Source organism: Aotus nancymaae, unplaced genomic scaffold (genome assembly GCF_030222135.1).
Source record: "Aotus nancymaae isolate 86718 unplaced genomic scaffold, 86718_ANA_hifiasm-v0.15.2.pri h1tg000015l_0, whole genome shotgun sequence".
Classification (NCBI taxonomy): domain Eukaryota; kingdom Metazoa; phylum Chordata; class Mammalia; order Primates; family Aotidae; genus Aotus; species Aotus nancymaae.
Genome location: NW_026988426.1, coordinates 9,062,718 through 9,085,025, shown reverse-complemented (window position 1 = coordinate 9,085,025; position 22,308 = coordinate 9,062,718). Strand labels below are relative to the sequence as shown.

Genomic DNA, 22,308 nt, shown 5'->3' with positions numbered 1-22,308 from the left:
CAATTCATATCTACTCTCTACAAGCCCTCAGTGTCCCAGATCCTTGTCCACAAACCTAGAGAACCAAGCTGTGGACAGCTATCCAATCTGCTTGCAGCCTGCTTTGTAGGGTAATAATGCTGTAATGTTTTGGAACAAATTGTACAGACTTAATCATGCAAAATGTTATTGTATTGAAGAGGTTAGACTTCAGAACACACTTGGCTGATCCAGCAACTGAATTTTACTATTACTGACTCTGAAGAACAGAAAACAATCCCACTACCTGTACATAAGCAGTCAACTCTTTCTACCAGAAAAGCATTGGACAGTAAGAGAAGGCAGAACGGGGGGAAGAAATCAAATGGATTTAACTAGATCATCATATAAAAACTGCAAATGTATAACTTTTCCCAATAGTTAAAAAATCAAAATAAAAAACTGCAAATGTCCTATCATTTTTCAGAAAGATTCACTGTCTGCTTTCAAAGGATTTTATTATATGTATTTTCTTTACACAAGTAAATTTTAAAATTTAAGTCTTAGTAATTTCCACTCTGTAAATTTTGAAATTTCACTAAGAAAAATACTGACTACTGACTTTCAAAAGGCAAGTCTATACTAATAGGCAAATTTGTAAGTTTATTGTTGGGACTCTGAAAATGATACCCCAAAGTATGGGTCTTTCATGCAGAGTGCTTTGAACTAAGGGAGAACCAAGGCCTCTCTGAAATTCTTCTGCCCTGCTGTCTCTCACCCCTGTTTCAAAAGCACAGGGAAGGAGGCTCTCTGAACTTTCCTCATCTGCCTAAAGATTGGATCTTCCAAAAAGGCACTCAATTGTCATGAGTTTCCTCCCCAGGAATCTCATTAATTAGGAAAGATTAACTGTATCACAGGAGGAGAACCAGATTGAAGTCAGTGCCATACCCAGACATTGTCACAAACTATCACCTGTTCTGAGGGCTGCTCCAAGACAACCTTTATTACTCTGAGTTTTTATCTGCATGACAAGACAACTTTTATTCACCATACATTTCCTCCCCTCACTCTTCCATGATTTGTGTCATGCCCCACCCTCAATTAAGCTCTAAGCCCCAATTCCTTTCTGTAGCTCAGGATGCTATATGAGCTTTAATCATTTAGCCCTTCTTTGAGTCTCATATTTTGTGAGATTCCCATGCCTATGCACATAATTTTTTTTTCCTGTTAATCTGTCTACTATTTACTTCCAAGACTCAATGATCAAACCTTAAGAGGGTAGAGAGAAAGGTTTTCTCCCGTACATTACATTCCACCCAAGATCCACAAGAAGCAAAAATTTTACTTTTAAATAATGAAAAAGTTACCCAATATATACAAACCCTCATATCTGACTTTACTCTTCTGACTCTGCATACTGAAGCCACCATTAGCTACTACAATTTGACCACCAAGCTATACATTTTTCTAACAACTGTAATGAGGTATAGTTCATATACTATACAAGTGACCCTTTTAAAGTGCCTAATTCAATGGCTTTTATACACTCACAGGGTTGTGCACCCATCACCACAATACATTTTAGAATATTTTCAATAACCCAAATAGAAACACAGCACCCCTTCCCCATCAACACCTGACATGGTTTGGATATCTGTCCCCTCCAAATCTCGTTGAAATTTGATACCCAATGTTGGAAGTGGAGCCCGATGAGAGCTGTTTGGGTCACAGGGATGGAAGTGTCATCAATTGCTTGAGCCATTCTCTTGGTGATGAGTGAGTTCTTGCTTTATTAGTTTACATGACAGCTAATTGTTTAAAGGAGCTCTCCCCTCTCTCTCACTTCCTCTCTTGCCATATGATATGCCAGCTCCCTGTTTGCCTTCCACCATAATTGTAAGCTCCCTGAGGCCTCACCAGAAGCAGAGCAGATGCTGACACCATGCTTCCTGGACAGCTGCAGAACTGTGAGCCAAATAAACCTCTTTTCTTTATAAATTACCCGGCCTTATGTATTCCTTTATAGTAATGCAAAACAGACTAACACAACTCCCAATCCCAGTATTCCTCCTCCTCTGCATGGTCCTAGGCAACCACTAATCTACTTTCTGTCTCTGTGGGTTTGTAAAATTCTGGACATTTTATATAAATTGAATTATATAATGTGGTCCTTTGTGACTTTCTTCTTTTACTTAGCATAATATTTTCAAGGTTTATACAGGTTGCAGCATGTATCAGTACTTCATTCCTTTTATTCCTGAACAATATTTGATTGCATTGGTATGCCACATTTTATTTACCTATTTATCAGTTGATGGACATTTGGATTATTTCCACTTTTTTACTATTATGGCTAATCCTGCTACTAATATTTATGTACCTAAGCATAATTTTTAAATTTAAGTAATTCTTGACTTAAGGCTTAGGATGCATCCCCCCAAAAATGAAAATAAAGCAAAGTTTCACAAAACAGCAAAGCAGAACTTTGCTTTATCAGTGACCGCCATCCTTAGGTCAACTTTTCCCATGGAAAATAGTCCTTAACAGCCTGACTTAGGAACATCAAAAGAGCTCCATCTAAAAATGTTGTGTTAAACAGATTCAAACACACATTTTTTTTTTTTTTTTGAGATGAAGTTTCACTTTTGTTGCCCAGGCTGGAGTGCAATGGCATGATCTTGGCTCACTGCAACCTCCACCTCCCAGTTTCAAGTGATTCTCCTGCCTCAGCTTCCCAAGTAGCTGGGATTACAAGTGTGTGCCACAAAGCCCAGCTAATTTTGTATTTTTGGTAGAGATGAAGCTTCACCATGTTGGTCACATTGGTCTCAATCTCCTGACCTCAAGTGATCTACCTGCCTCAACCTCCCAAAGTGCTGGAATTATAGGCATAAGCCACTACACCCAGCCCCCAAACACATGTATTTATTGCATGTCTAACATAAGGGAGAAAAACTATTTTTCTCCTACCTTTCATGATTTTTAGCTGATACAACTAAAATTCCTATAACAAAATACAGATTAACAACAGAAAAACAAACAGAAGTTAATTAACATGTATGCCTCATTTATACCATGGAAGATACACAGGGAAAATGAATAATTCTCTAAGAGGTGGTTTAAATTCCATCTATTGAAACAAAAAAAAAAGGGTGTGGGGAAAGTCCAGTTTTGACAAGATGGCCAGGCAAAGTACCATAAAACAGCATTAGGTTTGTTATACAGATTTAAGTCAGTGCCTTCTCCACTGATAGGAATGTCTAATCATGTAGAGTCGCCCTTCTCTACCTGGCACAGAGAGGAAAACACCCTTACAATTGCAGATTTCCTTTGTAAATGTAAATTTTTTTTTAAAAGGGTAACTTTCTTATTTTCAGAGCTCCTCCTAGGTCTGCTATTTCTTAAAATAATTAGATCAACATAATCCTTATGCTAAAGAGGCATATTTTGTGGTGATATATTCTGGTCTCCAACACAGTCATATTTTGGGGTGATATGTCTTGAACCTCATCACCAATAAATAAAAAGTGCTATTTGTGGTGGGTAAATAATTTTAAAATATTTTTTAAAATATTTTCTGTAGTTTTTTTTTGCACCTCTTTGTTCTCCTCTGCGTCCCTACCCCCATTCAGTCACTCATTGCCTCAAGGAATACATAACTTAGCCGGGCACGGTGGGCCTGTAATCCCAGCACTTTGGGAGGCCGAGGCAGGTGGATCACGAGGTCAACAGATCGAGACCATCCTGGTCAACATGGTGAAACCCCGTCTCTACTAAAAATACAAAAAATTAGCTGGGCATAGTGGCACGTGCCTGTAATCCCAGCTACTCAGGAGGCTGAGGCAGGAGAATTGCCTGAACCCAGGAGGTTGAGATTGCACCATTGCACTCCAGCCTGGGTAACAAGAGCGAAACTCCGTCTCAAAAAAACAAAAAAACAAAAAAACGAATACATAACTTAGAGAATGGCAGAGAACAAAGGCTTTTGGATTTGTTATTGAACTGAACTTGGGTCTGCTCACTTGGCACAGCAAAGCCAAATGCTGACATTAAGATTTGCAGTGAGACACTTCAGCTGTAGGTAAACAGCACCAACAAAAACAAAATAATTTATTCATTAATTTTTTAAAAAAGATATTCAGTGAGAGAAAGAAAAGCATCTATTGTAGGATGCCAAGCAAGGAGAATTGACCAGATAATGCTTAAGGCCCAAATTCCCCATGGCTTATAAGCAAGAGATTCTAAAGGCAGGGGTACATTTCAGGAAAGTAGAAGTTATAGGCAAAATTGTAAATCAATACATGGAGGTTATATCATTAATTTGGCTCAAAAAGGCAGGATATGTTGAAGCAGGGGCTTATAGGTCATAAGTAGATTCAGCGATTCTTTTATTTGCAATTGGTTAAGGAAGCAAAGCTTTGCCTAAAAACTTGGAGTCAACAGAGAGGAATGCTCAGGTTTGGCCTGTGGGCATGACTTTCTCTAGGCTCCTCAGAAAAAGATTTAACACCAAGAATAGCAGTCAGAGTTCAGTCTATGTGACAGTGGTTGACTTTTTCCATCTGGTGGGAGTCCAGGTTTCTGGAAAATAATTCAGGGATTATGTCAAGATGTTAACTTTAGTTTTTATAGGAAACCAAATATTATGTCTCTAACTTACTTGGGTGGCTATTGTTTTAATTATTATTACCTTTTTGCTTATCAGTTTGCTCATTTATTTCCTCAAAGCTAGCTGAATGCCTGGAATTTCCCTTGAGAGGACTCAAAATTTTCCTCTATTTCAATGCTTCGGGGAGGGGACACTGGGGCAAAAGAGCCCTGAGAAGGGATCCCTGCTCTCAGATTTTGCATCTTGAAAACGAGGCAACAAATTTGAGAACATATATGATGAGTTAGATCAAAGTGATGTATTAGATCAAAGTTTTCTTTCCCTCCCCCACCAATTAAGTTCTTAATTTAAATTATTAATCATAATAATATTAAATTAAGTTCTTAATTTAATTGGTGGGGGAGGGATAGAAAAGAGAATGTATGAGGAAAAGTGAGCCAAGGAGGGAACCCCTGGAGAACCACATGAAGGTTTATGGGATTACAAAGCAATGTAATTGTGTGTCTCTCTTCCCTGGCAGAGTCTAAGAGAGGTGCCAAGACCTCAAGAAACGGCTGCAGGGTGTGCCTAGACAGAGGAAACCTAGACAGTTTTGCAAGAGTTTCCCCTTAACCAAGCACAGAGTGATGACAAAAAAGTGACCTTATGCTGCTAAGAGTGGCTGTGAACAAGGCTTTAGCTCCACTGAATGTCCTAGGGTTGAGGGAAGCACAGGAATTCTATGCATTCAGCAGAAGTATAGCTGTAACAAGGAACACTCATCAACCTGACTTAGAACAAGGGATGATGTAGCAGTGACCTATGTGGACCAGTGGCCAAGGTCCAAGGCAGACTTTGGAGATCTTAGCAGATGCCAACATGACTAGCAATATGGTTTGGCTTTGTGTCCCCATCCACATCTCATCCTGTAGCTCCCATAATTCCCATGTGTTGTGAGAGGAACCTGGTGGGAGATGATTGAATCATGGGGTGGGTCATTCCCATGTCGTTCTCTTCATAGTGAATGGGTCTCATGAGATCTGATGGTTTTAAAAATGGGAGTTTCTCTGCACAGCTCTCTTTGACTGCTGCTATCCACACAAGATGTAACTTGTTCCGCCTTGCCTTCTGCCATGATTGTGAGGTCTCCCCAGCCATGTGGAACTGTAAGTCCAATAAACTTTTTTCTTTTATAAATTGCCCAGTCTCAGGCATGTCATTATCAGCAGTGTGAAAACAGACTAATACAATAAATTGGTACCAGGAGTGGGGTGCTGCTGAAAAGATACCCCAAACTGTGGAAGTAACTTTGGAACTGGGTAGCAGGCAGAGGTTGGAACAGTGTGGAGGGCTTAGAAGAAGACAGAAAAATGTGGGAAAGTTTGGAACTCCCTAGAGATTTGTTGAATGGATTTGCCCAAAATGCTGATAGTGATACGGGCAATAGAGTCCAGACTGAGGTGGTCTCAGATGGAAATGAGAAACTTGTTGGGAACTGGAGTCAACGTGACTCTTCTATTATAGCAAATAGACTGGTGGCATTTTGCCCCTGTCCTATAGATTTGTGGAACTTCGAACTTGAGAGAGATGATTTAGGACATCTGGTGGAAAAAATTTCTAAGCATCAAAGCATTCAATAGGTGACTTGGGTGCTGTTAAAGGCATTCAGTTTTAAAAGGGAAGCAGAGCATAAAAGTTTGGAAAATTTGCAGGCTGACAATGCAATAGAAAAGAGAAAAAACATTTTCTGAGGAGAAATTTCAGCTGGCTACAGAAATTGCATAAGTAACAAGAAGCCAAATGTTAATCCCCAAGATAATGAAGAAAATGTCTCCAGGGCATGTCAAAGGTCTTCACAGCAGTCTCTCCCATCACAGGCTGGGAGACCTAGGAGGAAGAGATGGTTTCATGGGCCAGGACCAGGGTCCCCATGCAGTGTGCAGCCTAGGGATTTGGTGCCCTGTGTCCCAACCACTCCAGCCATGGTTGAAAGGGGCCAACGTTCAGCTTGGGCTGTGGCTTCAGAGAGTGCAAGCCTCAAACCTTGGCAGCTTCCACCTGGTGTTGAGCCTGCAAGTGCACAGAAGTCAGGAAGTGGGATTTGGGAAACTGCATCTAGATTTCAGAAGATGTATGGAAATACCTAGATGCCCAGGCAGAAGTTTACTGTAGGGGTGGAGTCCTCACAGAGAACCTCTGCTAGGGCAGTGTGGAAGGGAAATGTGGGTTGGCAGCCACCACATAGAGTTCCTACTGGGGCACAACCTAGTGGAGTTGTGGGAAAAGGGCCACCTTCCTGCAGACCTCAGAACGGTAGATCCACTGACAGCTTGCACTGTGTACCTGGAAAAGCTGCAGACACTCAACACCAGCTTGTGAAGGAAGTTGGGAAACAGGCTATACCCTGCAAAGTCACAGGGGCAGAGCTGCCCAAGACTATGGGAACCTACCTCAGCATGAGCTGGATGTAAGACATGGAGTCGAAGGAGATCATTGTGGAGCTTTGAGATTTGACTGCCCTGCTGGATTCTGGACTTGCATGAGGCCTGTAACCCTTTTGTTTTGGCCAATTTCTCTTATTTGGAATGGCTGTATTTATGCAATGCCTATATCCCCATTGTATCTAAGAAGTAACTAACTTGCTTTTGATCTCACAGACTCATAGGTGGAAGACACTTGCCTTGTCTCAAATGAGACTTTGGACTATGAACTTTTGAGTTAATGCTGAAATGAGTTGAGACTTTCAGGGAATGATAGAAAGGCATGATTTGTTTAGAAATATAAAGATATGAGATTTTGGAGGGGTCAGGGGCAGAATAATACGGTTTGGTTTTGTGTCCCCACCCACATCTCATATTGTAGCTCTCATTAATTCCCACGTGTTGTGGGAAGGACCAAGTGAGAGGTAATTGAATCATGGGGGCGGGTCTTCTCCATGCTGTTCTCTTGATAGTGAATGGGTCTCACAAGATCTGATAATTTAAAAAATGGGGGTTTCTGCACAAGCCCTCTTTGCCTGCTGTCATCCATGTAAGATGTGACTTGCTCTTCCTTGCCTTCCACCCTGATTGTGAGGCCTCCTCAGCTATGTGGAATTCTAAGCCCATAATCTTTCTTTTGTAAATTGCCCAGTCTGGGGTATGTCTTTACCAGCAGCATGAAAACAAACTAATATACTAGGTGACAACTAAAGACCAGATACCCCATCATCTCAATCCCACATCCCCAATGTCTTGGCATATTGTAAGACCCCAGTACTTAGATACAATATGGGGGAAAAGACAGGAAACCTCATATTGACCAAGATTAAGTTTCTGCTACTCAGAAGAATAAGGAATCTTAAAATAAATTTTCTAATAGAAAAATAAAATCATATTTCTGAATTAACAATCTGAGATTTGTACATGTGAATTTTTTAAAAGTAATTCCAAGATCCCAGGAACTTGGATCCAATGTTGTCAAAGTTGTGATTCTCCAGATCCTAAGATTTCACTCCTTTTCTAGAGATGGCCTAACTCTTCTCATGTGACCCCAAATCCTTGCTTGGTGTGACCTCAGCTCTCCCTCTTCCCTACTATGTTATTCCTCCTATAATATACACCTCATACTTAAAATTCATATTTTAATACCTGTAATTTTCATTGCTGTGAGCTCCATGAGGGAAGAAACCATAGATGTTTTATTCACCGGGCATGTAACACAATGTCTGATATGTAATAAACTGTCAACAAATGGCTGTACAACTTTTTCCTACAAAAACACAAAAGGACACAAGAATATATCTAGAAGGATGTCCACTGCAGCATTGCTGGCAATAGTAAAAATTAGGTTCAAACTAAGAGTAAATCAATGGGGAGAGAGTAAGTAAATTAGGGTAATTAGAGTACCTCTGTGATGCAGAATAATATGCTTGTGCAAAACAATCAGGGAAAGAAAAAATATTTATTTCAAAGTCAAGTTAGATATTTTCCTGAATTATATCTTGCCTAAGATAATCAGTTCCATCACCCTCCTCTCCATGTCCCATAGATAACTGAGTTGACCATTATCCTTTGAGACAGTCAAGTTCAAAACTTGAAATTCCTCATATTGTGGTGAGTGCTTAGAAAGACACTCATGATTTAAGATTATAGGCATTTATCAGGATACCCATTGGTTATCACCAATGATTATCATCATCATCATCATCAGTGACATTTATTGAATGCTCACTATGTGCCAGGTACCATGCAAACACTTGATACACATTATCTTGTTTTGAATTAACATAATAACCCTCTGAAGTAGGTTTTTTTATACCAACTTTACAGAGTGGGTTCAGGGATTGTGGCAAAGACTGTACCATAACCCTCAATGTTTCTACCTTCTGCTGTTCACATATTTGTGTAATCCCCTCCCCTGAGTGTAGGTGGGACTTGTCACTTGACTCTAAGAGAATATGGCAAATGTGATAAGATGTCACTTTCATTCTTGCCCAGTCAAGCTTTTAGATGGACACAAGTCTGGCCAACACCATGATTGCAGGCTTGTGAGACTCTGAACAGAGAATCCAGCTAAGCACAGAGGGACTGTTGAAGCTGTAAGATAACAAATGTGTGTGATTTAAGCCACCAGAGGTGTGTGGTAACTGGTTATGCAGCAATAGAAAACTAACACAGAGAGGTGAAGTTTCTAGCCCTAGATCCCACAGGAGCCACAGGACTAGATATCCATCCCAGGTCTATTAGCCTCGAAGCCCATGTTCAACAGGATATCCATGCCCTGTCCTCTTGCTCCCAGATGGTACTTTCAAGATTGTTTTAGGTCTGAGTCTGTACCCTAAAACATGACTCAGCTGAATTCCCCCTATCAACTCAAATCAAAGGTTCTTCCCTCACCTGTATCACCTAACAAATCTCACTATCTTTTCATATATATTGGGCTGGCTGATAGAGGAACAATAATACGGGTTCACCTTGGGCACTACTGGAGAAGTTTTAGTGACCTGTGGCCCTGGTAGGACCTCCTTGAAGATATGGGCCTTCCACACATGTTCATGGCACCTTACTGTGGGATTGGATGGGTTGGATGTATGGCTGCTTACTCACTCAGTGAACTAGATGGCAGCCAGAAAATTGTAGTACTTGGATTTAAATGATTTGCTGCTTGATGGCACCAGCATAACACCTATCAGTGTCCTACTAACCAGGATTGATGATCATCTCATTTTAAGCTCCCAGAATTCCCCAAGAATAACAATTTATGATAAATAATTACAGCATTTAGATATGGTGCTATGCACTTCTATTATTCTCTTGTGAAAGCATTTGTAAACTACATGAATCAATTGACTATTACACTAAAGGCAGAATGCATTTAAGAGATGAATGAAAATATCTCTCATACATTATGGAGACATAAAACTATAGTAGTTCACCCATCCAACATTATATCAGTAACCAGAACTTTAAAATTTCTTCTTGTAATAAGCTGTCATAAAAATGTTTTCCTTATTTCAATATATCCTCCTAAATGGTGGACTGAAAAATCAATAAGCCGGGATGCAAAAAGAAAAGGGAAATAAATATGTGTTATATTTTTGTCATTACTCTCATCATACAGGAAAGCATTTAAGAAGCAAATGTTATTAAAATAATGACATTAAATAAGTACCTATTTTATGGCTTGTCTGTTTACACATTCATTTGTTAATTCAACTTACATTGATCATATATCTATCAAATTCAAAGACTTACTATGTACCTGGGGAATACCAAAAAATAAAAAATAAACACATAGTCTCTGCTTCCTAAGGCTTTCAACTATATGCATCTAACAATAATCATTTGAACTAATTCAATCCCAGAGAGCCACTGAGACATACCTATCCATTCTTTCACATATATTTTATCAGTACACATAGGTATTAAAAAAAAAAAACAATGTAAGCCATTGTTACCTCTGGGTGGTGAGACTACATGTAATTTTTTTAAAAACTACATTTCTTAAACAAATAGAAATTACCATTAAAAATAAAAATAATCATGTATAGCTCTTAAAGATTGTTAGGGCTCAGAACACTATACTCCACAAAGTATGGCACTTTGGCATGCTGAGTACTTTGAACCGAAAAAGATTGGAAGGACCTCAGAAGCAAGATGTTCCCTCTGACCTTCTCCACACTCCTTTCTCCTTCTCCATTTTTTCTCCCAAGCATGTCATGGGAATGAGAATTCCTCTTCCCCAAAGCAGGTTATAGAAACTAGAACTCCTCTCTCCCAAAGCAAGCCATAAAACCTAAAGAGGTCATTCTCTGACCTACGACCTCTGAAAGCTGGCCATAAACCTCATTCCAGAAGGGCCTTGCCCCATACCCAGTGAGGAAAAAGTCCTGTACAAATAGGCCAAGAAGAATCCAAACAGGCCTTGCTAGGGTCCCCTGTTTATTACCATTAGAGCATACCCTTTTCATCCAATCACATTTCTACATGGCTGTCCATTCTTCATTGAACCTAACATAAAAATACAATTTTCCCTGAGTCTTTGGGCATTCATTTCTGAAGGCTCTCATGTCACACACAACTTTGTTGTTTGTTATGCTTTCCTCTTGCTAACCTATGTTCCCTATAGAGGTGTTGGCTATGGAACTCAAAATGAGTGAGGAAAAGGTATTACACCTTTTAACTCCAAGATCTTTTAAACCATTAGGTCTAACATTAATTAAACAGGTCCACCAAATCCACTAAAACAATGATGCAAATTTTTCTTTGAGCAAAGAACCAACTAAGGGAAAATAAAGAATAGTCTACTTATTTTTTAAAAAATTATGTCTTCTTAAAATTAAGTATTACTTGCAATAGTGCTTAAGAGCTCCTTCATTATTTTCCCCTCAGGGGATGTTTAAGCTTATTTTTTTGTTTTGTTTTTGCTTTGACTCAAATTTCAAAAGCTTTATAGCAGTGTGTGTCCTGAAAGATCAGAGTGTAACAAAGCACCTTTGAAGCAGTTTGCAAGATGAGCCAGGGGAATGCTGGAGGGAGGGGTTTGGGCATCAGGAGCTGGAAGAAACTTCTGGCAGCAGAATTTAACCACAGAGTACATGCTGCAGCCCCCATTAGATACTGGGGAAGAAATGGCAGTATAATGAGCGAAAGTGCACAAATGCAAAATCCTCTGTCAATGACCGTCTCATTCTCAGCTGTCCATGTGTGAAATAGCTAGAAGGGGATGTTCTTGCTGCAACACTCTGGAGAGAGAAATGGAAGGGGGGCCTTTGATCTATCTTCTTAAGTGTGCAGACCTCTGCTGTGTCCCATGCTGGCACAGGTCATGCATGTCCAAGCTGGACACTTAATCCTGGGTCTGGCCTCTGGGCAGGATGGTTGGGTGGAATTACAGAAGGCTTTTTTCATTGTGGGAATAAATGGGTAAGAAAGATTTTTCATATATGTTGATTTTGATACACTGAATTCTCTATTCTTCAAATCACATCACTTACCCAGTGGTAAAGCTGGAAGGGCTAAGTTTGTGGTGCACACAGTCCTGCAGCTGCATGCTCCTATAAGGCACATCGTGGAAGATGTGGCACCTCATACATGGCCTGGTACAGCACAGGGGCTCAATAGGTAGCTGGAAGATGATGCTACAAGGGAGTGAAGAAATGCGTATTTTCTCACAGTCACTCTGAAAATCTCTCATCTCCTAACAGGTCATGTCCTTTCTACTTTTGCCCTTTGACAGTCCATTCTCACACAAGAACCAGAATGATCTGTTTAAAAACAAATCAAGTTCTAAAATTAGCTTACAGTGATGGTTGTACAACTCTCTAAATATACTAAAAACCATTGAACTGCATAATTCAAATGGGTAAATTTTGTGGTATATAAATTCTATCTTGATAAGGCTGTTAAAAAAATTAGATTGTCATTCCATGCTTAACATCCTTCACTGGTTACTGCCATTTCATGTAGAATTCACCAGACTTATTGTGATGTACATCTTACCTTTTCCACAGGATCTGCCTACCTCTACAACCTCACCTCGCACCAGGCTACATCTTACCTCCAACTCTTCCCTGAATCTGCCTAGGTTGATCCTGCCTTATCTGTCCACAATAATATTCTTCTCCATACTTTTTTTTTTTACTTTTTTTCTTTGCCTCCTTAAGATTTCCACATCCTCTCTCTGTACATTCCAAATGGTGGCTCTCATTCAGATCTCAGCTCAAATTCCATCTTCCCACATTAGGTCATGAAATTGTGAATCACTGTCACAATCATTTTCTCTCATATTATATTTTTATAGCACTTCTACTTGAAATCATCTTGTTTCATTATTGTTTCCCTCATTCAAATATAAGCTCTGTGAGGGTAGAAAATCTTGTGTTTAACCCTTGAAGAACAGTGCCTCAGACACAGTAGGTATTAATAAATATACATTAAATGTTGACTGCCTGGTTCCCGCATGGTTTGTTCTGCCAAACTTGTGAGAAAAAAACAAAAACAAAAACACAAAATGTTTACACCTTAGCATATCTTCACAAGAAAAAAGTTTTAAAACTCATTGCTTTTGAATGATTTTTCATTTTTACACCGCATGGAAAAATTAGCAAGCTTCTATCTGGGAACAACTGATTTCCAAAGTTAGAAGATTAAAATCATGTAAATATTCCACTATACAAGATGTATTATAATGCTGTTAAGGTTTAGTCATAGTCACTTTAAGGGTGGGGGTGGAAGGAGAGGGACTTCTGGGCATCCAGTCCAAAATGGCATTTGCAGACTTAAAAGCAGTTGGATACTTACAAAAAATCTAGGTCATAAGAGGTTTCCTCATTCTCCTTTCCTTGATAATTTAGAACTCTTAGGAAAACCAAGATAATATTTGCAGTCTTCCTTTTAGTACTTCACTTTTGGTAAGTAAAATTTCAGGAGTGATAGAGCTCGATGATAGCCATATGCTCTGAACTACTTTTAACATCTGACATTCACATACGCCTTTGCTGCTTCCAAGTTCTTCCACAGGAACTCTCATTTGACTTTGCCACAGCCTATGGGAAAGGCAAACAGGTGTAGAACTTTTTTAAGGAGGAGGAAGCAAAAGTTCAAAGAGTTGAAATGACTTGCCTAAGGTCCTGTTGCCAATAAAGAGGGATTCTAGTCACATGTTTTTTTGACCAACCACTGGCTCTTTCAAAAGCCTTATTTAGGAAGCCACAGCAGTTCTCCTCACAGATTATGCAACAAGAAATGATAGCAATCAGTGTTCCAGAGAATTAAGAACTGGGAATAAAAGTAGGAGGGATTTGTATTCAACTAAATAATTGATTTGCCTCATTTTAATAATGTATTTATTCCTGAAGAGTCATCAGTTTGCCCTTCAGTATAACAAATTGTACACAAACACTATTTAACGTGTGTTCTTCATAGCCATATTGGTTTATGGAAACATCATTAAAGCTTAGCAATCATTTTGATATTTTTAAGGTTTTGTTTCTACTGTTTACAAATGATTTTAAAAGCTGTAAGTTCAGCTTTTAAAGCTTTTCAGAAGCAAATCAGCATTTTAGTAAGTAACAGTTCATATCAGGAAGTATCATTTAAGTGTTTGCTTATTTCCAAAGTGTTTTTACAAAATTATTAATGTGGGAGGCGTGTAAGATTTTATACTTTACATGGTTTATACTTTACATGGAAGCTCACTGACATTACTAGATAGATAACTGACACCATTTTTAGCCCTACAGGATGCCTGATATTGATTTCAGTTCTTATAATGCACTAATTTCTCAGAAGTCTTTGCTAAGTCTATGAAACTAATTACAAAAGATTCCCTTAAGACTTAAACAGTAAGCACTCTGAAGAGAGGTCTGTAATCTCATGTTCACTGTAGCATTATTTACAATAGCCAAGACATAGAAAAAACCAAAGTACTCATCAACGAATGAATGGATTTTTAAAATTTGGTATATACATAGATACCATTCAGCCTTAAAAACAAAAAAAGAACAGGAAATTCTGTCATTTGTGACATGGATGAAGCTAAAGGACATTATGCTAAATAAAATAAACCAGGTACAGAGAGACACAATATGATCTCACTTATATGTAGAATCTAAAAAAGTCAAACTCACAGAAGCAGAGAGTAAAAGAGAGTAAAAGTGGTTACCAGAGGCTACGGAGGGCAGTGGTGGTGGCTGGGGAAAGAGGAGATGTTGGTCAAAGAATACAAAGTTTCAGTTAAATTAGAGGAATACGTTCTGATGATCTACTGCCCAGCACAGTGACTATAGTTAACAATAATACATACTTCAAAACAGCTAAAAAAGAAAATTTTAAATGTTTTCACTACCAAATGATATTTGAGGTGATGAATATGCTAATTAGCCTGATTCAATCATTCCACATTGCATATATGTATCAAAACACCATCTTGTACCCCATAAACAATTGTCAATTACAAATTTAAAATACTCAGATGTCTCACCAAGACTCACATAGCAAAACTAAATCTTTACATAAATATCTATGCATTTAATCTTTACAGAAATTTCTTGGGCTATCCCAGTTCATAAGATTGAATTTTGATGTAAAATACTTCATTGGAGACCATAAAATTCGTCCCTTAAGAGAGCTCTGTTCATTATTTGGAATAAGAAAACTCAAGTTTATTATTCACGTTTTATTACTATTTTGAGCACCCAATTGTTATTAATAATACTTACAAACCAAGCAATAACCTAAAATGCAACTAATCTGCATTTTTCTTTTGTTGCATATCCTTTTTTCCCAGTCCCTAGCCCTGTACAGTTCCTCTTCCTCTCCTCAAGCACCTATTTTACTTTCTATGAATAAATAATAAGTTTCAGTTGCTTACAACTGTTAATAACATGTTTTTCCATTCCTTACCTTTTAAACTGAAGAGCTGCTACAGGTATTATTGGTCCAATAACTGATTTCCATAACAAAGACCTGAAGGGAAACTATAAACTTCCCTCTGAATCAAAGATTTATTTTTTGTAGTTTTTAGGCTAGATGTGCTTCGTACAATACTGTTTTAATGTTTAACCCATATAACTAATAAAAATAACTTGCAGTTATCACCAAAATATACATCTGAATTAAGTGAGCAATTGGCTCAGTTGTGTGTGCCACACAACTAGATACAAAGAGATGGAGCTGTTCAATAAGCCATGAGATGCAGAAGACAAATGAAAACTCGCACACTCTATGAAGGTTTTAATCACATATAGCACATGCTATCTCAACAAGCTCAACGACAATGTTCTCCAGAGTGGCTTAATTAAGCACAGCCGCTAAGCTTTGGTTTGGGCACCACCTAATGGCAGAAAATGTTTTTGTAAAATTCTACCTTGCTTCCTGTGACTTGTTAACTTTTGTATTTTAGTTTATACTGATTAAGAAAATGTCTGCTCTTTCTTGACCTATGTTAATAGTTTAAGTGTTCCGTTTTATTGAGAAAATTAGGCCCTTTCCATGCCTACTTTGGAATAAGAAGTTGTCTTTTACAGTGGGAAAATGTACCAATAAAATGAATATTCTAAAATTTCTTTTCTATCCATATTTAAAATTTCATAATTAAGAAATACATTTTAATTCAATCACTTTACTTACAGTCCTCAAACTCTTCTGCACTGTATATCCTTATAATAACCTGTCACAAATAGTATATATTTCTGAAAAAAAAAATGGTACTTATTAGAATTAAGTAATTTAACGTATCTGATTAGCTGTTACTACTCCTGAATGTACAAATAGTGATATACACACCTTTAACATCACCATACACATTTAAGTTTTTGCAAGAGGTCCTTGCCTGAACACAATGTTCATTCCTCTTTTCAACAAACAGTAATATCTGCAGTAATACAGAACAGATAACCAATGTTTTAAGAAAAGATATTTATTATTTACACCACTGAAATTAGTCCTGTAAGAACAATATACACCATGTTTCTTTAAAAGGATCAATTCCTTTCAAATACAAGAACTGTATAAAGCAAAAATACTGTCAACACAAAACAGTGGTCACATTACATATCTGCAGGCTTAAGCATTGCAAATAATATATTTTTTAAATCTTATGGCTAGGTATTTTCACTGAAACAGTGTTAGCACTTAGACAAGATATAGCTGGAACAGAACAAAAACTTTTTGTTCATGCTTTTTAGGGATTAATCAGTGATATGTCCCTTTTAAAAATTTATTGCCTTTAACTGCTTTTATGACAATGGTTTTAGGCAGATTCTACTTAGTCACTGAAAAGAGATTCATTCTTGTTCCTTAGTTTTTATTCTTCAGTCTTCGGTTTCTCATACTAGGACACAGCTGTATCAAAGATTGATACTTTCCAGCTTTACTTGAACATGTATACATATACAGGCCTAAATGAGACCATTCAGAATTTAGAAATTTAACTAGTGGCATACAGAAGAGAAATTGTGTCTATGATAAAGGAATAAAAAATTCTTGGTAATTTTAAGCATAACAAACTAGGTTCTTTATTTAAAAACTTTTTTTTTTTGGTTTTAAAGGGAAAAGCACTAGTTTCAACATGGGTTTGGTCTTTGATTTTAGTCAGACAATAACACAATAAGACAAAAATAAAAAACATAACTTGTTTCCAAAGTCACAAAATGACATTGTTGAGTATACATTTTCTCCACTTTGTGTGTGTGTTGAGGGGACAAGGAAGGAATCAGTAACCAACCCTGGAGAAAATACTTTTCAAGAGTAACAGAATATTCATATAGGGGACAAAAGCATTTTTTTTTTAGCATATTGCTATAATCTTCAAAAAATATAAAATTAAATTTACAAAAAACTGGAAGACCAAGTATAAGCAATATGGTATTTGCTTCAGTGTCCAGCACTATCATAATGATTTCTAGCATAAAAGCAAGAAGTTCCTGGATCTTAAGTATCTTCAATAATTGCCAGTATAACTTAAAACTACTGTCCTTGCTTCTTTGAGAGATATCTGCAAGAAATAAAATAAAGATGTCAAAGCTGTATCATGATAAATTCATGAAGATAACCTAACTTCCCTCCCAAAGGAGTTTATTCTAATGACAAAACATTTCAGGATAAGTACTGTTAATAATCACTTACATCTACTGATTATGTGCACACACAGTTCTAAGTACATGTATTAATTCATTTAGTTCTCACAACAGCTCTGAGGAGTTTCCATTAGTATTATTCCTATTTTACAGGCACAAAGAGGTTAAGCAATTTGCCCAAATTCACATAGCTAGAAAATGGAAGAGCCTAGATTCAAAACAAGGCTCTAGAGGTTGCACTCATTAGCTATCACTCCATACTGCCTTACTTCCAATGTGAAAGTAACTGTATTAATAGTATCCTAGCTTCCAAATATAGCTGAAACTCCATAAAGATCTTATTTTTCTTACATCAAGATAGTGGGCAAAAGATGCTAAAGGTCTTTGATCAAGAGTGTAAAGGATATAAGACATTAATTTACTAAGCAAACAAATATCTTTCTTATTAGTAGAAATCTACCACTAAATTAAAAACGATCTCAATTTCTCACATTTACAAACTACTAAAATTGGTGGTGTGGGGATGGGGAAAGAGTTCTTAAAATTGGCAAACTTGGACACGTTTTGATGGTACAATTTGCTTACTTCGTGACACTGCACTAAGCATTTGCTATCTCCATGACTCAGTTACATCATCTGCAATTTAAAGATGGGGATAAAAATGTCTGCTTTATCTTCCTATTAGGATTATAGACTCTTAGAAGACTTGTGTCAAAGTGATCTGAAAAGTCAAAAGTGGAATCTGAAAAGCCAAAGTGTTATTATTACACTGTTTCTTTTATATATATATATATATCTTATATATATATATCTTATATATATATATATATCTTATATATATATACACATACACACACACACATATAAAATATACTTTATTTTGTTATTTTTTTTTTATTGCATTTTAGGTTTTGGGGTACATGTGAAGAACATGTAAGATTGCTGCATAGGTACACACATGGCAGTGTGGTTTGCTGCCTTCCTCCCCATCACCTACATCTGGCCTTTCTCCCCATGTTATCCCTCCCCAACTACACAGTTTCTTTTGATGATGTATTACTGGAACCAGATCCTTAAAGACTTAATTCCCCCCCAAATGCTTGTAATACACAGTAATACCTTCCACTTCCCCAGGGGCTTTTCCCTGTCTCAAAACCTTGATGTTTATATGCAATGTCTATATAGATTTGTGGATACATTTGAGCTTAGAAAAAAGACTGAAAGACTAATATACCAAGATGGTAACAGTGGTTATCTTTAAAAAGGAAAATTATGAGTAACTGTTTTTTTCAGTGGGATGAAGTTTTCTAATTTTTTTGCTACACACAAGTTACTTGTAATTTTTAACACTATTCATAAATTTTTACATGTGTTTTATTTTATCCTGACATTATGTTAAGTATGAGAGGAGGGATTACATTCCCATGTGGTTCATAAAGGAGTAGCCTACCTAACATCACAAAATAATTTACAGGCAGCATCACAAACATATGCTAGTCTCTCAAGTTCTCTCTTCTACAAGTATTAAAGCGCTTACAAGAGATGTGTTTACGAACAAGTTAGAGGTTAAGATGAAAGGGGAAAATACTTTCAAGGGGTAGATCACTGAATAAGAAAATGTTTTTAGAAGTCATCTATTTTAAATAAAAATTAAGATATATGTATGTATGTATATACTGGGGTCACTGATGAAAAATGATAATTTTTTCATCATTGATGTAAAGAGAAAATAAATAAGCAATTAACACTTACCTTTCCCAGTATTTGTGATTTAGATCCAAAAAGTCATCTAATTTTGCTATCTCCTTGAGGTACTGAGTTAATTTTAAAAGTTCTTTGTCTTTATCTCGATTTAGGTGAGCTTTCATGAAAGGCCTTATCTATTAGGAAACAAAAATTACTCAACACATCACAATTATGATAAGGAAAACTAACAAATCTATACTATCATTTCAATTAGAGTTAATGAGGCTAAAATATTACCAAGAACATAAATACTAAAAATGATTTTATATTAGCCTAAGTAGAAAGTCATGTATAATATTTACTATGCAAATTACAAGCTTTCCCACCTATTTTACCTAACGTTATCTTTTCGGTCTGAACCTAAGAACATCAGCTTTCTTACAGCACTTTAATCCCTACATATAGCTACTCTATTTTACAAAACTAATTAGCCTTTCCCACATCCTATCATTCTAGTTGCTTCTTACTAATAAATTTCATTTTATTAATATTAATATTTTATTAATATTTAACCAAATACCAGCTTGATATAACAGGAGAGTGAGATAAATTTTCACAATGATGATTTTTATTTTATTATTGTTCTATTAAATTTTTATATAGCTGAGGTATCATTATATATTTATATAACCTGTTTCCTTCTATATTTTATCGTAAGCATTTTTCTTTATCGTTAAATTCTCCATTAAAATCATGTTTAATTATGCAAGAGTTTTCCATAACAAGAACTGTCATATTTTCCAAAGGTTTAAGGCTCACCTATTTTATGATGAAAAACAGTTTAAAAAGGATTACTTCAAACTATACAAGTCAGAATAACAGACCGAGGTGGGGGGCTGCAATTAGTAAGGAATGTCATATCTTGACTTGAGTGGCGGTGCTATGTATGCACATGTTTATATGCAGTCTTTAGATCTGTGCATACATCTGTGCTTAGAAAAGACTAGAGGACTATAAATCAAGATGGTAATAGTGCTTATCTTTGGAAAGGAAAATCATGAGTAATTTTTTTTTAGTGGAATAAAATGTTTTACAATAATTATCTTTACAATTTATTAAACAATAAATTTATGTACTTTTCCTTATTTTATAGCTTCAATAAAGAATTTTACTTTTTTGTAAAAGGCATCTGGCTCAATATCTTTATACAACTCAAAATAGTCTTTGAATAATTTTAAATTAGTTTTAGATAATATGATATGGCTAAGATTTACTTCAAAATATTAAGGAGACAAAAGTAGGGTATAGAGCAAACATGAATTAATAAGCTAACTTAAAACTGAATGATACACCACTTGGGGGTTTGTTAAGCAATTCTATATAGTTCTTTTTATATTTGAATTTTTCTGTTATCTTTTTTTTAAAAAATCATACATATTCCTAAAGCACACATGTAAGGACTGATTTCATCATACTTAGCAAAGTATTAATATATCCTTTCGATCTGGAGAAAATTCAAATTGGTCATTAGTTAATTTTATACAGTAACACTGAAAAATGAATGATATTTAATCATTGTCACTTACTGAGAAGCAAAAAGGAGTGAGCCGAAAGGAGTCTACTATCATATCTACTAAGTGTAGGGAAGGTTTTAAGTATTTTCTACACACTTTTCTTCTGTCAATGGAAAAACACCACCAGTCTGAAATGGACAGAAGAAAATTTTCCCACCTGTTCCACTCTCATCAGAACAGCTTGGTGCCAGTGACCTCCACACTGTTAGCTGGTTCCCACACTGCTTGAAGGGCACCAGTCAGAGCTGTCAAAGGGAGTCTGCTCAAAAATCAGCATTTGTGGGAGATCCCACTTCTCTGCTGTAGTGCAGCAATGCTGTTTCACAGCAGCAGTGAATGTAGGGGATGAAGATGACACCTTACAGGGCCTTGCTTAGGCCCTAGGGATGGGAGTAAACAGAGGCATGATATGAAGATGTAGTGAAATGAGCTTCTGCACAATCCTGGGCAATAAGGTAATGTTTTAAAGTATTCCTTCATTCACTTCCTAAAGACTGAACAGCAACAAATTAACTTTTAAACAATTAATATATAATGTACCAGAGTGTCCAAATTTAAACAGCAGGAAATTACAGGGTTGGTGGCTAGTAAGTAAGATTTTCAACCCAAGCCTCTGCTAAGTTATTTTTACTTTCCAAACATTTGCTTTTAAGCACTATTAAACAACAAAACTAAAATATTCCAATGACTCTCATTCTAAAATTTAAAATAAACAAATTAAGGGTGAAAATCTATTCACCTAATTGACTTCACTTGCTCCAGTATAGCCATTGTTTACTGTACATTTTTCAAAATTGATCTAAGTGATCACTACAAGGACACACAACCATCCTATTTTCTCAGGTCAAGGAAGCATTTTTAGAAATTGAAAATTGCCTACATTGGCTGAATTCTCCTATATCATAATTTCCTTGAATGGATAACAAAAGTGGAGTTTTCAGCCGATAAGCTGCTTTATCCATGACCAATATTCACATTCTTTTAGTATAATACTAAATTCATATTCACAGTACCTTTCATATATTTCAGACCTTATGACTGACAAGCTTATGTTTAAATAGAAGTTAAAATATTTAAGAAATAAGCAGTCTTATTTTTTAAGATCTACATGAAATCTTTGAGATTTCTACCAAGCGTATTATGAAAGCATGGTAACAAAACACAGTATTTAAGAATATTTCTCCATTTTAGAACTGTTTCTGGACTGGCACAGTGGCTCACACCTGTAATCTCAGCACTTCGGGAGGCTGAGACAAGCGTATCACTTGAGCTCAAGAGTTCGAGACCAACCTAGGCAATGTTGCAAAACCTTGTCTCTGCCAAAAATACAAAAATTAGCCAGGTGTGGTGGTGTGCGCCTGTAGTCCCAGCTACTTGGGAGGCTAATATGTGAGGATCACTGGAGCAATGGAAGTCGAGGGTGCAACGAGCCGTGATCA

The 22,308-nt window shown here is 36.7% G+C and overlaps 1 protein-coding gene across 3 annotated transcripts in view; it reads right to left on the bottom strand.

Moving 5' to 3' along the window:
• Positions 1-10,098: 10,098 nt before the first annotated feature.
• The window catches only part of UBLCP1 (ubiquitin like domain containing CTD phosphatase 1), a 28,412-nt gene continuing 16,202 nt past the window's right edge, over positions 10,099-22,308 (bottom strand). Inside the window, exons 10-14 of one of the 3 annotated variants that reach the window (XR_001108766.2) lie at positions 19,362-19,489; positions 16,318-16,405; positions 16,162-16,223; positions 12,027-13,577; positions 10,099-11,774 (exon numbers count right to left, since the gene is read on the bottom strand). Coding sequence is in view for 1 of the 3 variants with exons in the window: in XM_012461050.2 (XP_012316473.1) it covers positions 17,500-17,527; positions 19,362-19,489 (156 nt within the window). In the remaining 2 variants the exon portion in view is untranslated. Of the gene's footprint in view, positions 13,578-16,161; positions 16,224-16,317; positions 16,406-16,432; positions 17,528-19,361; positions 19,490-22,308 lie in introns of those variants that run through there. The other 2 variants (XR_001108764.2, XM_012461050.2) reach the window with 2 other exon arrangements.